Consider the following 13,580-nt stretch of genomic DNA (forward strand, 5'->3'; position numbering starts at 1 on the left):
CTGAAAATATGAAATGGAAAATTCCAGAAACAAACAATTCAGAAGTTTTAAATGGCCCGCCGTTCTCAGCAGCGTGATGAAATCTCGCACCGTCCAGCCTGCCCCACCCCTCAGTCACGCAGCAGTTGTCTCAGCCAGCAGATCAGCGGTTGAGGTGTCAGTGCTGCTTCAAGTCACCCTTATTATACTTAACAATGGCCCTGCAGCACCGGAATGGTGATGCGGGCATTTGGATATGCCAACGAGAAGCCGTAAAGTGCTCCCTTTAAGTGAAAAGGTACATATATATAGGAAAAAAAAAACCATAATGTGTACAGGGTTTGGTGCTATTCTCACTTCCAGGCATCTATCTGCTGGGGAAGGGTGTCTTGAAATGCCTCCCCCACAGGTAAGGGGAGACTCCTGTGCTATGCAAATGTGACTCATAAGTAATTTAAATTAATACCAGATAAGGCGAACTTCAGAATAGGGAATACTACCAAAGATGTTTTGAAATAATTTCATAATGACAAAAGAGGCAATTCATCAGGAAGAGTCCTAAGTATGTTTCTAATCACAGAGGTTTGAATGACAGGACGCAAAAACAGGCAGATCTGAAAGGAGAAATGGACAAATCCACAGTTACAGATGCGATTTCAACAACCATCTCTCAGTCATTGATAGGGCAAGTAGAGAGAAAATCAACAGACCAAGATTTGAACATTATCCATCAACTTGACCTGACTGGTATAGAGAGAGCCCTCCAGCTAACAGTTATAAAATACACACTCATTTCGAGTGCAAATACAACATTCACCAAGACAGTCCATATCCTGGGCATAGAGTAAGTCCCACACTGAAAAGGATGGGGAGACTATAGAGAATGCTCCTTGACCACAAAAGAATCTAGAAATCGATATCACTACACATCTATCAAAATGGCAAAAAAAAAAATCTGATTAATACCAGCTGCTGACAAAGTCACAAAGCAATGGAACTCTCAGACATTGCTGGTGGGACTGTCAAATGGCACAATCACTTTGGAAAACTATTTGGTAGATTCTGATGAAATTAAACATACATCTACCCTATGGCCAAACATTTCACACCTAGGTGTTTACCCAGGGAAAAATGAAGACATAATCACGAAAAGACCCACGCACACATTTTCATGGCAGCCTTATTCACAACACCGCAGATGGTGAGAATCTACAGGCACGCAGACACGCGCACTGGGGTGTCCATACCATGGGATGCTACTCAGCAATGAAAAGGAGCAAATTACTGATACGGGTAACCACATGGACACGTTTCAGAAACATTACTGTTGAGCTAAAGCATCTAGATCCCAGAAAATGACAGCAGATCGGCCATTGCCTAGCGCCAGGAGGGGTGGGACCGAATGCAGAGGAGAGTGAGAGGAACTTGTTGGTGATGGAAATGTACCTTATAGTGATGTATGCACAGGTGTCAAAATTCACCGAATTGTACACTTAAAAGGAGTGCGTTTTATTTGTTTATCAGAGTGCATTCTATTATGTATTAGTGTTACCTCCATGAAGCTGATTTTTTAAAAAATTGTCAAGATGTTACCTGTTTAAGATTTGGGCACTTTACTAAACATACGTTAAACTTCAATTTTTTAAAATCTTGATTTGGTACCAACTATTTAAAGAAATAAAAAATAAGATGAAAATTCCCCCACAACCCCACCCCGTAAATAAACGCAGCTGTTCTCACCTTTCTTCCTAGCTCCCCACCCTTTGCACCTGCGCAGTTTAGTTTTACTACAGCATAGAAATAAGGTCAGTGGGGCCTCAGGTTGCAATGAACCCCAGGGCAGGAGTGCAGGCCGAGAAAGGGAACCAGGCCCCAGGGTTGGCGTTGGGGGCAGGGAAATCACTGCTGCGACTCTCTCCTCACTCAACAGCTTCCTGGGAGTCCACCACTTTCCTTTCTTTGGGGACTGGCTTTGTCTGCTTTTCCTAGCCACAGGGCAGAAAACAGAGGCAGAGAAAAGGACCATTTTCTGCTTTATTGTGTAGCCACTTAGAAAGTGACCAAATCCACTCTTCTGGATCCCATTGCGCAATCCCTACGGGTGAGACTCACTGACTGAGCTTCCTATCCTCCAACCCGTTAACTGCAGCAAAGAGCGGGAAAGGAAGAAGACCTTGGGCAGACCCCAGGGGAGACACAGTTGCAGCCCCGCAGCCTGTGCTTGGTTCTTGCTTCTGATGCAGCCACGGAACCCTCTGCTGCAGGCAGATCACGGACGTTTAGGACGGAAGAGACTTATGTTAACATGCCTGGAATAACCGGTGGCAACTTTGAGGAGCAACAGGTTCGTTTTCTGACAGCGATCTGCATTCTTATCGATGAAGGTAACAATAAAATTGGACCTAAAACCAAAACAAATTGTCACTTGAAAAAAAAAGTTGAGAAAAGACTATTGCATCGAACCTTAAGTGTCATTTTACTCAACATGGAAAATAAGCTACTGCCATGATGCTAAAATTTCCTTTTTCGGTTGTTTTCCCAATACTTGTAGTTATCCAGTAAGTTTTCCGGAAGAATGGGAAGAAAACAATGCAATTGGACAACAGGAGGAAGAAGGCAGCACAGAGCCCTGGGCAAAACTGAATTAAAAACTCCCATGGGCCCTGCCAGTGTGGCTTAGTTGGCTGGAGTGTCATCCTGTAAACAGAAGCTTGTGGGTTCAGTGTCCTGTCAGGACACCTACCAAGGTCTTGAGTTCAATCCCCGGTTAGGGCGCATGGAGTCTCCAGTCCTGGCACATACAGGAGGTAACCAATGAATGCTTCTCTCTTGCATCGACGTTTCGTTTCTCTCTCTCCCTTCCTCTCTCTCTAAAAGCAATGAAAAAAAAATGTTCTCGGGTGAGGATTAAAAAAAAAATTTCCCATGGAACAGGTTTCCCAGAAGGTGTTAATTATTTACCACAAATTCCCCACAAGGCTCAACCTGAAGATATTTAGAGTGAACATGACGTTGACTACATTGTATTTGGGAGGAAGACGAACCTCAGACCCAGATGCCTATGAAATTAAGAGCTATTGTTATCTGTCACAGGGAGAATTAGAACTCCTGAGAAAAGCAGCCAGGCAGTTAAATCAAGATAACGTCATGGTTTAAAATGACTTTACAGACTTTTTTCTTTACACGGTGAGATAACTTTTTTTGAATCAATTTGTTGAACATGAAAAAACATGAAATGTGAGGGCATGGCTGAATGATTATACAAGTAACTGAAACAGATTTTTAAAAACCAGATCTGAGATGTGACATCCTTTACTGGTGGCGCTCATCTTCACCATCACCACCCCCAGGATCTGACTTTGTTTTTTATTTTCCATTTTGTGGGGAAGGGCAGAGGGGAGTTTCAGAGGTGGCCAGTTGCCCCGTTTAACCTTTCCCATTACCGTAGCTGTTACCCCACAGGCCAAGGGCTCAGTGAGGGAGGGGCTTTCTCCAGACCTCAGGCTCTAGTCTCAGGGCCTGCGGAAATGACCACCAAGGGTGTCCACAGACCCCCGGGGCCTGTTGCAAGCCAGCCTTTAATCGGGACTCCATTTGTTACCTCCTGCCCCCACCCCATCTTTATAGGGGCGTTTTGATGACTGCAAGCCGATGACTGTGGGTGTGCACTCAGACTCTGCGTCAGTAGTCCTTGACACACCTGGGCATTTATTTCCCCTTCCTTGGGGCTCAGTCACCTGAACACATCGGTCCCTTGGAGGAATGAAATCACAGTGTACACTTGCCACCCTGTTGCTGGTTCTTCCTCCTCCTGGGGGCCTGGCCAGCTCTTTCATGAGTACCAGAGCCGTGCTTTTGTTACAAATGATGAACTGCCATGGACACAACATCATCACCCGAACCCCATAGTTTACATTAGGGTCCTCTCGGCACAGAACAAAGGATGCACACAGGGCAGTAACAGCAGGAGAAGTTATGCAACAACAAGGGCTGGAGCTCCCAGCATGGGCGTCCGTGCCCTCCCCCTGCTGGATCTCACAGGACCCCTCCCGTAGGGTGGGGAGCGCTTAGAGCGAGCCGATCATGTAGGCATATTCCAGCTCCACACCAGCCTTTCCCGGTAATCGTTGAAATCCCCAAGGCTCCACCGAAAAGCTACAATTACCAAACAATGCTGACAAGCTGGTATATCCTGCTCTCCAAACAATCCACAGAACAAATGGTCACAGAACCTCTGTTCATACATCCTACACATTGGCCGACGGTCACCATCGTGTGCAGGCAGCTCTGTAGGTGAGCATGCAGCCAATCCAGACCATGGTGTGCAGGAGCCCCAGGATGAAGATCACCCACTACAGGAGACCAAATGGTCGGGTGCAAGTGGCCATGCTCAGTCACTGCCAAGGGGCAGCCTGGGGAGGGCACGGCATCGGCGTGAATGCTGTGTCAGATCTTAGGGTGCAGCAGCTGGAGGCCGTCAGCCAGCGGCACTCCTCACAGTGGGAGAGCTGAGAGCCATATCTCCATAGCTACCAAAACCCACTTCAGGAGAGGGTTTTTTTTAATTTTTATTTAATCTTTATTGTATTTTTTCCATTCCCATTTAGTCCCCTTATACCCCCCTCCCCCTAAGGAAAAGTTTTAAAACGTCCCCCCAACTTTTGGGTGATCCCTGTTTATTGCTCTACACCTACCTCCTGCCGTTTCTGAAACTCTCCGGCCCCCCTGAACTACTTCGAGTCCCTGGAGTAAAGGTCATGTTCTTTCCCACCTCTGGGCCTTTGCCCGTGGCCCTCTGCCAGTAGTACTACTTTCTTCTTCCCTTCTTTTCCCTAACTTCTACTCATTCTCCAGTCTCAGTTCAGAGACCATGTGCCTGAAAAACCTTTCTTGCTCCTGGCCCCCACACCTGCTCCTTCAAGCACCCTGTCCTCAACGCTACGGTAGCACTCTTCACACTAATTGTATTGCCGATAGAATCTGTCTGTCTTCCATTAGACCATAAAATCTATAAGACTAGGCACTATGTCACACTGAATTTTGCCTAATGCCTGCCATAGGTAAAATATTTGCCACCCAACTACTGGATAATTGTACGGTGTTAAATGGCTCAGAATACCGGGGGTGAAGAAGAGAAAGAGAAATCAATGACATTCAGCTGTTAATGTTTCCTGACACCCCATGGACACATCCATGTCCTGAAGGAACAATCTTTCTGGTTTGGGCAGCCCTGATGACAAGCTCCTTGATGACAGGCCTTGGGGAGCCTGGCCACATGTGCCCCCTAGATGATGTCCCCTGATTCATTCAGAAAATTCTGGACAATGATTATGTTCACGTGTGGGGGAAATACGGCTCTCTGCTTTCCTTCCCATGGGATCATCTATCATAACTATTTCATCTTTTAAAAAATATATTATTATTTTTTAGATTTTATTTTTTAAATTTATTTCTAGAGAGGGAAGGGAAGGAGATAGAGATAGAGAGAGAGAGAGAGAGAGAGAGAGAGAGAGAGAGAGAGAGAGAGAGAAACATCAGTGTGCAGTTGCTGGGGGCCGTGGCCTGCAACCCAGGCATGTGCCCTGACTGGGAATTGAACCTGCGACACTTTGGTTTGCAGCCCACGCTCAATCCACTGAGCTACACCAGCCAGGGCTATTTCATCTTTTATGCAAGATATCTGATGAACGAGGTTGCTATTATTCCTTAAAGGAATAATAGAGTCCCTGGAAAAGTCCCTGGAGTCCCTTAAAGGATGTGGTGGTTTTCCTTAACTTTGGGTCCATGTTGCAGATTGAAAAACAGAGACCTCCACAAATGACCTGGGATACACCAGTAAGTTTTGCAAGCATACTGTCTTTAGAAGTTGTGTCTTGGAAATACAACTGACAGCATTTAGTCCTTTCTGGGTACCATTTAGGGAAATAGGATATAGCAGAGTGGTGGTGAGGGGAGGGTGGAGCTGGGCCAGGTATTTTACATAAGTGATCTCATTTAATTCTCACTACTACCTTAGGAAATAGATTTAACAATCCCTTCTATTTAAAAAAAATAAATGATACTTTTACCTGAGTTGCAGGAGACACAGGTATTTGATGACCCTCCTAGGGGCTGGGTTATTTTAAAGAAACAGGATCTTTCAAGAATGCCCTTTGCATCTTTCTGTAGACACTTGGGTCCACAGGAAGGACAGCCTGTCTTTCTAGTACAGTTTGCAGGATAGTAAGTAGAATGTCTGGCAGAAAAGATAGAGTGGAAAGGAAAGCAGTTTGATATGGGGATTTTTTGTTTTGTTTTCGTAGCTATTGTTTAAAATGGCCCAGCGGAGCCCTGATCAGTGTGGTTTAATTGTTTGGGCATCAACCTGCAAAGCAAAAGGTCACTGGTTCGATTCCTGGTCTGGGCATATGCCTTGTTTGCGGGTTTGGTCCTGGGTCAGGGCATGTGTGAGGGGCAACAGATCAGTACTTCTCTCCTTCTCTTTCTCTCTCTCTTCCCATCTCCCTACAAATAAATAAACAAAACCATGAAATGGCCCAGCAGAGTGCCTTTGACTTTGCATCTTCATTACCTGGCTTAGAAAAGGATTCCATAAAAAGTGATTACCAGAATCTTTAAATCAAGACAAAACCTAAAAAGTCTGAAAAGTAAGATTTTTCTTGTAGCAGCTTTATTGAGATTTTTCTTGTAGCAGCTTTATTGAGAAATAAAAGTATTGAGATACACCTTTATTTCAATATCTGCTTTTATTACAAAAGTAATAAGAATGTTACTGTAGAAAAATGGTAAGTACAGACACAAAGAAAATAAAAATTGGCCATAATCCCACCACCCAGGTATAGCCCCTACTGGATATCTTTTATTCTGGATTTTTTAAAAAAGATTTTATTTATTTTTAGAGAGGGAAGGGAGAGAGAGAGAGAAACATCAATGTGTGGTTGCTGGAGGCCGTGGCCTACAACCCAGGCATGTGCCCTGACTGGGAATCGAACCTGCGATGCTTTGGTTCGCAGCCCAAGCTCAATCCACTGAGCTATGCCAGCCAGGTGTTATTCTGGATTTTAATCCCTTGCCTGTATATTTGGGATTATATTGGGTAAATGGGATTATATTGTGTGTATTGTCTTTGCAAAGGATGATTTTTATTGTGATAAAAGATACATAATATGAAATTTACCATTTTAGCCATTTTTAAGTGCACAGTTCAGTGGCATTATGTACATTCACACTGCCATGCAGCCATGACCGCCATCCATCTCCAGAACATTTTCATCTTTCCCAACTGAAACTCTGACCCCACTAAACAGTAATCCCAATTTCCCCTTTCCCCAGCCCCAGGCAACAACCATTCTTCTTTTGCCACTGTGAATTTGACTACTCCAGGTACCGCATATATATGGGATAATAAAGCATTGGTCTTTCTATGACTGCTTTATTTCACTTAGTGTAATATCCACAAGGTTCAAGCACATTGTAGCATGTATCAGAGTTTCCTTCCTTTTTAAGGCTACGTAATAGTCCATTATATGTGTCTACCACATTTTGTATATCCATTCATCCAGGGATGGACATTTGGATTACTTCTACCACTTGACTGTTGTGAATAATGTTGCAATGAACACACGGGTGTACAGATATCTAAAGACTCTGCTTTCAATTCTTTTGGCATAGACAGGCACACCTCTTTACTGCGCTTCACAGATTTTTTTAACAGGTTGAAGGCCAGCTCCTCCAAGCAGAAAAATTATGACTTGCTTTATTTTGATACTCACTTTATTGTGGTGCCCTAGAACCAAATCCACAATATCTCTGACGTATGCCTATATTCAGAAGTGAAATTGCTACATCATATGGTACTTCTACTTCATTTTTTGAGGAACTATCATAGTGACTGCATTGTTTTATGTTCCCACCAGCTGTGGACAAGTTTCAATTTCTCCACAACTCTGTCAACACCTGTTATTATGATCTGCCTTTCTGATTATAGCCACCCCAGTGGGCGTAAAGTAGTATCTCATTGTGGTTTTGATTTGCCTTTCCCTAATGACTAATGATGGGGAGCATCTTTTTGGTTTATTGTACATTTTTTGAGGCCTTTCCCCATTTTTTAATTGGATTATTTCTTTTAATTATCAAGTTGTAAGATTCTTTATATATTTTGGTTATAAGTCCTTTATGTACTTTGGATATTAAGTCCCTTTCCATATATGATTTGCAAATATTTACTCCCATTCTGAAGGCTGTCTTTTTGCATTCTTGATAATGTCCTTTGAAGCACACAAGTCTATACAGAAAAAAAAACCCCCGCAATATTTGATAAACGGGCCGTGGGACTGGAAATGATCAAACCTGATACGCCTAAAATGTGGCTGTTTATTTTTCTTATGGAGTATTTTATCTAGATTTTCTATGACTTAGTATCCTTGTCCAATTTTTTCCTTAAAGCAGTGACTCTTATGCAATCATGGCATTGTGAACTGAAATACAAAATTTAGAATGTAACAGTCCTGTGGCGGATCTTATCATAACATCACAGAGGAAGAAAATGAAGTGAGAAAAGGAGGCCAGAGCCCTGATTCTATCACCTGGTGGAGGTTGTCCTTGAACAAGTTACAAGGTTTTGGGGAGAATCGAGTAAACCAGAGATTTTAAGACCCCCCTCATAAATATCTAATAAAGAGCATCATTGAGAATAATAGTTAAGGGCTTTGTTTGCAGTCACACAGCGAGTAAGTGGTAGATCTGCTGCAGGGATACGATTCCAGGCTTCCGAGTGTGAGAACTCATTTAAGGTTTTTGTTTAAAATGCAGATCACCAGAGGTGGGGTCTAAAAATACATATTTAAACAGCAGACCCGCTATTGTGTGTGAAAACCGGCTTAGCATAAAACCCGACTTGTGTTGGTCTGAAGATGCCTTGACCATGGTTTAAACTTTTACTTCCACTCCCCTAACCTGCTTTGTGTTTGTTTGTTTCTCTCCTTTCATTTTCAGAGGGTTGACCTTTCCTTGTATCCATCTCCCAACTGATAGTGTCCTATTGCCCACCACCCCCCAGGGGCTCACTCCAGGGATCCATTGTTCTTCATCTTCTTAGAAGGTGGATCAGAATGTGCTTAAAAGGCACAGGAGGGGGTAAGTTATCCAGGAAGGATTACTTTGTAAAACTGAATTTTTACACCTCTGCTCACATCCTGCCTTCCCCGCCCCGCCCCCAGCAAGCGGCAGCACCCAGTTACCCGAGGCTCCAGCTGGCACCACCAATCACATTCCCTGTTCTGCAGTAGTGGTAGCAACAGCTCACCTTTGAGCCAGAATGGGTGCTGGAAAGTACAGGGTTTTTACAGCCATCAACTCATTTAATCCTCAAAACCGCCCTGTTACTATCTGCATTTCACACATGAGAAACGGAGGCACAGGGAATTGAATGAAGAAACAAACTTGCCCGAGTTTACACACCAGCCCCCCGAACCCCAGCCGGGCCTTGGGCCCCAGAGCCCCCTCTCTGAAGCTCCAGGGTAGCTCGCCTCGACCTCTCCCTCCCGTCCTGGGCCTGCCCGCCCCGGCAAGCTTCCTCCCGACTGGTTCCCAGGACTGTCGTCTTGTCTCCCTCCAATCCATCCCTCATCCACATTTTTGCTCCCCAACACACATGGGGGAACGTGCCGCCACCGCTATTTAAAAGCCTGCCACTCCATCGCTTCAGGTCTCCAAGCAAGTTCAACGCCGGGGTGCGCTGGCCTGTGTTCCGCTGTCCTCATCTCAGGCTACCACCTTTTAACTTTTTAGTTCTTGGCGTTCACCCTTGTTGTATGTTCAGTGTCGCACTGCCCTGTTCCCCCCACTCCCGTTACACTCCGGGGTTGAGAGAGCTGGAACGCCTCACATTTGTTAAGTGGATTGTGGAAAAGCAACAGGGGTTCATCGCTGGGCAGTGCCGCAGGCGGGCATGGTGAGCGTCTTCTCCCGGCTCCGTCCAGCACTGGCTGACTTCTCGCCCAGCGTCCTCGAAACGCGCCGCTCAGCGGACCCGACTGTCGCGTGGTGTCCCTGCCGACTTGGCTCGGCATCCTCCACAAACCTCCGTCGCTGGTTTTGTAATTCTCTCCCAGCTCACCACCTCGTCTAGCGCCGACTGGATGAAAGAGCTGAGCAAAACAGTTCTTGAGCCCATGACCTAAATGACTAACTTCGTGACCTCTCAAGGTCTCTCCTCCACGCTGGGATTCCGACAGGAGGGAGGAGGGTGTCCCCGACCGGAACCCGGAGTCGGGGACGGACCGGCTGTGGGGCTGCGGCCTGAGCCCTCCTCCCCGCTCCCTCCCCCGGCTTTTCCGGAGAAGGGAGGGGACGGCGACGCCGGAGAAACGTGGGTTTGGGGAACCGTGAGAACGGACTGGGAGTAGAGCCCCCTCGGGTAACGCCACCCGGCACCAGGGGCTTCCGTCCCCGCGCGGGGCCCACAGGTGCCGCCCCCCTGCCCCGCCTCGGCGCTCCCGGGCCTCCCTCCCACCTTCCCTCCCTCTCCCACTCGGCACAGCCTGCAGTTCCCGCAGCCGCAGCGCGAGACGCGAACCGCGAGCCGGGAGCGAGCCCCTGAGGGGGCGGGCGGCGCGGGCCGGGAGTGGGGCCGGCGGGACCCCGGAGCTCGCGCGGCCCCCCACCCCGCGCTCCGGCGCCGGGCCCCGGGCCCGGGCGGCGCGAGACGGGCCTCTGGGCGCGGCCTCCCGGCCGCCTCCCTCGGGCCGGGCCGGGGGCGGAGGGGCGCGGCGCCGCCCGGCCCCGCGGCGCCCCCAGCCCCGGCGGGCGCGGGCGGAGCCCGGCCCCCCTCCGCCGGCCCCCCTCCGCCGGCCGCGGCGGGCGCGGCGCGACGCGGCGCCGCGGGCAGCGAGCTCTGCATTCGAACCTCCCTCGCAAAGACAGTCTCCGCCCCACAATGCACCGCGGCGGGCAGCCTTTGAAAAAGCGGCGCGGCTCGTTCAAGATGGCGGAGCTCGACCAGTTGCCTGACGAGAGTGAGTAGCACATCAAAGCACCCCCCGCTTCCCGCCGGCCGCTTGCCGCCGGGCGGCACCGGCCGGGACGGGCGGCCATACCCTCTGCCCGGCAGGTGGGCCGACTGCCAGCCCCGCCGTGGCCCCCTCGTCGTCCCACCCCGGTGTTGCCGCCGCGTCGCCGCCTTTGTTATGGTGTCTGTGTGTTGGTTTCTGGGGTTGTGGGAGCGCCAGGGCCGGAACTGAAAGCCCGGGGGCCCAGCCCGTGCGGGGCGGAGGCGGTGGCTTGCTCCCCTGGCCCGATTCCGGCCCCGGGCCGAGGTGGGGGAAGAGGGGCCCCCGGCCGCGGGAACTGTCCTCGCTGCCGGCACCGCTGCCCGAGCGCGGAGAGACGCCTGGCAGGTTATGTAACCCGCCTGTCCCGGGGCCGGGACGGGCTCGGGCTGGGGAGGGTGGGCACGGCCCCTTCTTCTCGCGGCAGCCTCTGATCTTGTCCTGTCACAGCTCCTGCCTCTACAGGCACTTGTGATCTTCGCTGTCCACCCCCCTCCTCCCCGTGTGTCCACCCCTGGAAGTGTTTCCGTGTCAGAGGGCTGGCCCCTTCCCCTGGGACCACAGGTGGCCGTGGACCTTTCCCGAGATGATCCAGGCGGGGTTCGCAAGTGTACGGGGGGGGGGGGCCCTATCTATCCCACCGACTTTCTTCTGTGCGAGTGTCTTAGGACTCGCGGGGACACCTTTATCCACGGACGTGGCCGGCCCGGCGCGCGCTCGCTGTGCCTTCCGGACACCCACCCCGCGCACTGCCTCGCCTCCCCTGCCTGCTCCTGCTCGCCCCGCCGTCTCCCACCTGTGCGCTCACCTGTGCTGAGCAAGGAACAGCACTAATTCCCCAGGTCGAGCGCTAGGGAACTTAATGTTGTTGTAATTTACTATATTGCGTAAAGGATATGAGAAGGCGAGTCATTTCGTTAATTACAAGGAGGTCCTGATCCCCACTGCTCACTCTTCAGTGTATGTATTTATACCACTTCTGAGAGTTTTCGTGTAACAAAAGCAAAGGGTTCAATCACTGTGAAGTCTTATCTGGACAAGAGGCAAACAGACACTTTCAAAATGAAAGCCAATTGGTTTTCGTTGTGATACACTCTTATAATGTGCTGTAAAGTTAAAATAACAGCTCAGTGGCCAGACTGGTGGAAGGTTGCATTCAAAGACTTTGCATGTTACGTTTGCCCCGGGCCAGTGCTGAGTTCCAGTGGGACTTTCACAGTGAGGAGAGTGTTCTGTGTGGCCACATTGGAGAGGGTAGTGACCAGCCACCTGCCGCTGGCCAGAGCGACCGAGGAACTGAATTTTGAGGTTTATTTAATTTTCGTTCATTTGAATGTAAGTCGTGGCTCGTGGCTAGTGGCTGCTGTATTGGGTAGGGCACAGCTGCAGAGCCTCCAGGGATTTTATTGTTTTTGTTTGGAGCAGACAGTGGCTTGTGATTTAGGATGCTCCCAGGTGAGGGTGGGCCTACTAAGCACAATGTATTTGTCTCCTGAAAATCTTTGCTATCTTCATCACAAAGGTGTTTCATCACTTCTTAGAAGTCACAACCACTAGCGCTGTCGCTTTGGTTACTGCAGTCATCCTGTTCAAAGGAGAGGCGTTTTAAGTGGTTTTCTAACAACTGTCATCTGGAACATTTACTCGTCATTCGGTGTTCAGTGAGGACTTGCCGTGGATCTTTGTAGCGACTTGGGACTCAGGGTTTAATTCCAGCTACACTCTCAAATTGTGTAACATTGTCTTTGTTAGTTTGTGGCATCTCTGGTACGTTGGTGGGGGGCGGGGGGGCGTGTGTGGTGTGCATCTTGTTCCCCAAGACCACAGCTTGTTGAAAGCAGGGATTGCCGTACCTGGCTTGTCGCACAGTGTCACACATCAGAGACACAAACACTTCAGTCAAATGTAGGGTAAGAGGCATTACTAATGTAGCTGGAGCTGAGTCTTGAAAACAGGTGCAGGGAATAGCTATATGTTTCTTTGCCAGTTTTAGTCAAGGGGAATAGCTAATAAATTAGCCAATAGCTGGTATAATATTATCAGTGTTAAAAGCTACCATCTATTGAGTACTTAGTATAAACCAGCTGCTGTACAAAACATGATACCCATTTGCTCACTTAATGCTTACTTCAATTGAGGTAAGTACTCTTACTAGTTTAATTTTATATACGAGGAGACTGAGGCTGTCTTCAGCCCAGATCTTTCCTCTGAGCTCCTGTTCTTGATGTCTCTTGCCTGTTTCACATCTCTTAGATGCCTGGGGCCCCTCAAACATCACGGGTTCAAGGTCTACCTCATACTCCATCCCAGGACAGAGATACTTCCAGTGGTTCCTCTCCTAATGAATGGCTTCACCGTGCCTTCAGCTGTAACCTGGAGGTTACATTTGGAACTTCCCCTGTTTTTACTTGCCATATTTAAGGCTTACTAAGCCTCGTAACATCTACCTTCCAAAAAAAAAAAATCCACCCACTTCTCACCATCACCCTAGCCCAAGCTGACAGCATCTCTTCCTTGAACCAATGCCTTCAGCCTCTCATAATCCACCGACTC

The 13,580-nt window shown here is 48.5% G+C and overlaps 1 protein-coding gene across 5 annotated transcripts in view; it reads left to right on the top strand.

Moving 5' to 3' along the window:
* The first annotated feature begins 10,329 nt into the window (after positions 1-10,329).
* The window catches only part of LIN9 (lin-9 DREAM MuvB core complex component), a 42,420-nt gene continuing 39,169 nt past the window's right edge, over positions 10,330-13,580 (top strand). Inside the window, exon 1 of one of the 5 annotated variants that reach the window (XM_045817477.1) lies at positions 10,330-10,348. Coding sequence is in view for 1 of the 5 variants with exons in the window: in XM_045817454.1 (XP_045673410.1) it covers positions 10,916-10,994 (79 nt within the window). In the remaining 4 variants the exon portion in view is untranslated. Of the gene's footprint in view, positions 10,349-10,897; positions 10,995-11,356; positions 11,376-11,968; positions 11,988-13,580 lie in introns of those variants that run through there. The other 4 variants (XM_045817454.1, XM_045817458.1, XM_045817469.1 and 1 more) reach the window with 4 other exon arrangements.

Source organism: Phyllostomus hastatus, unplaced genomic scaffold, assembly GCF_019186645.2.
Source record: "Phyllostomus hastatus isolate PE091 unplaced genomic scaffold, TTU_PhHast_1.1 phas_contig_148, whole genome shotgun sequence".
Lineage (NCBI taxonomy): Eukaryota > Metazoa > Chordata > Mammalia > Chiroptera > Phyllostomidae > Phyllostomus > Phyllostomus hastatus.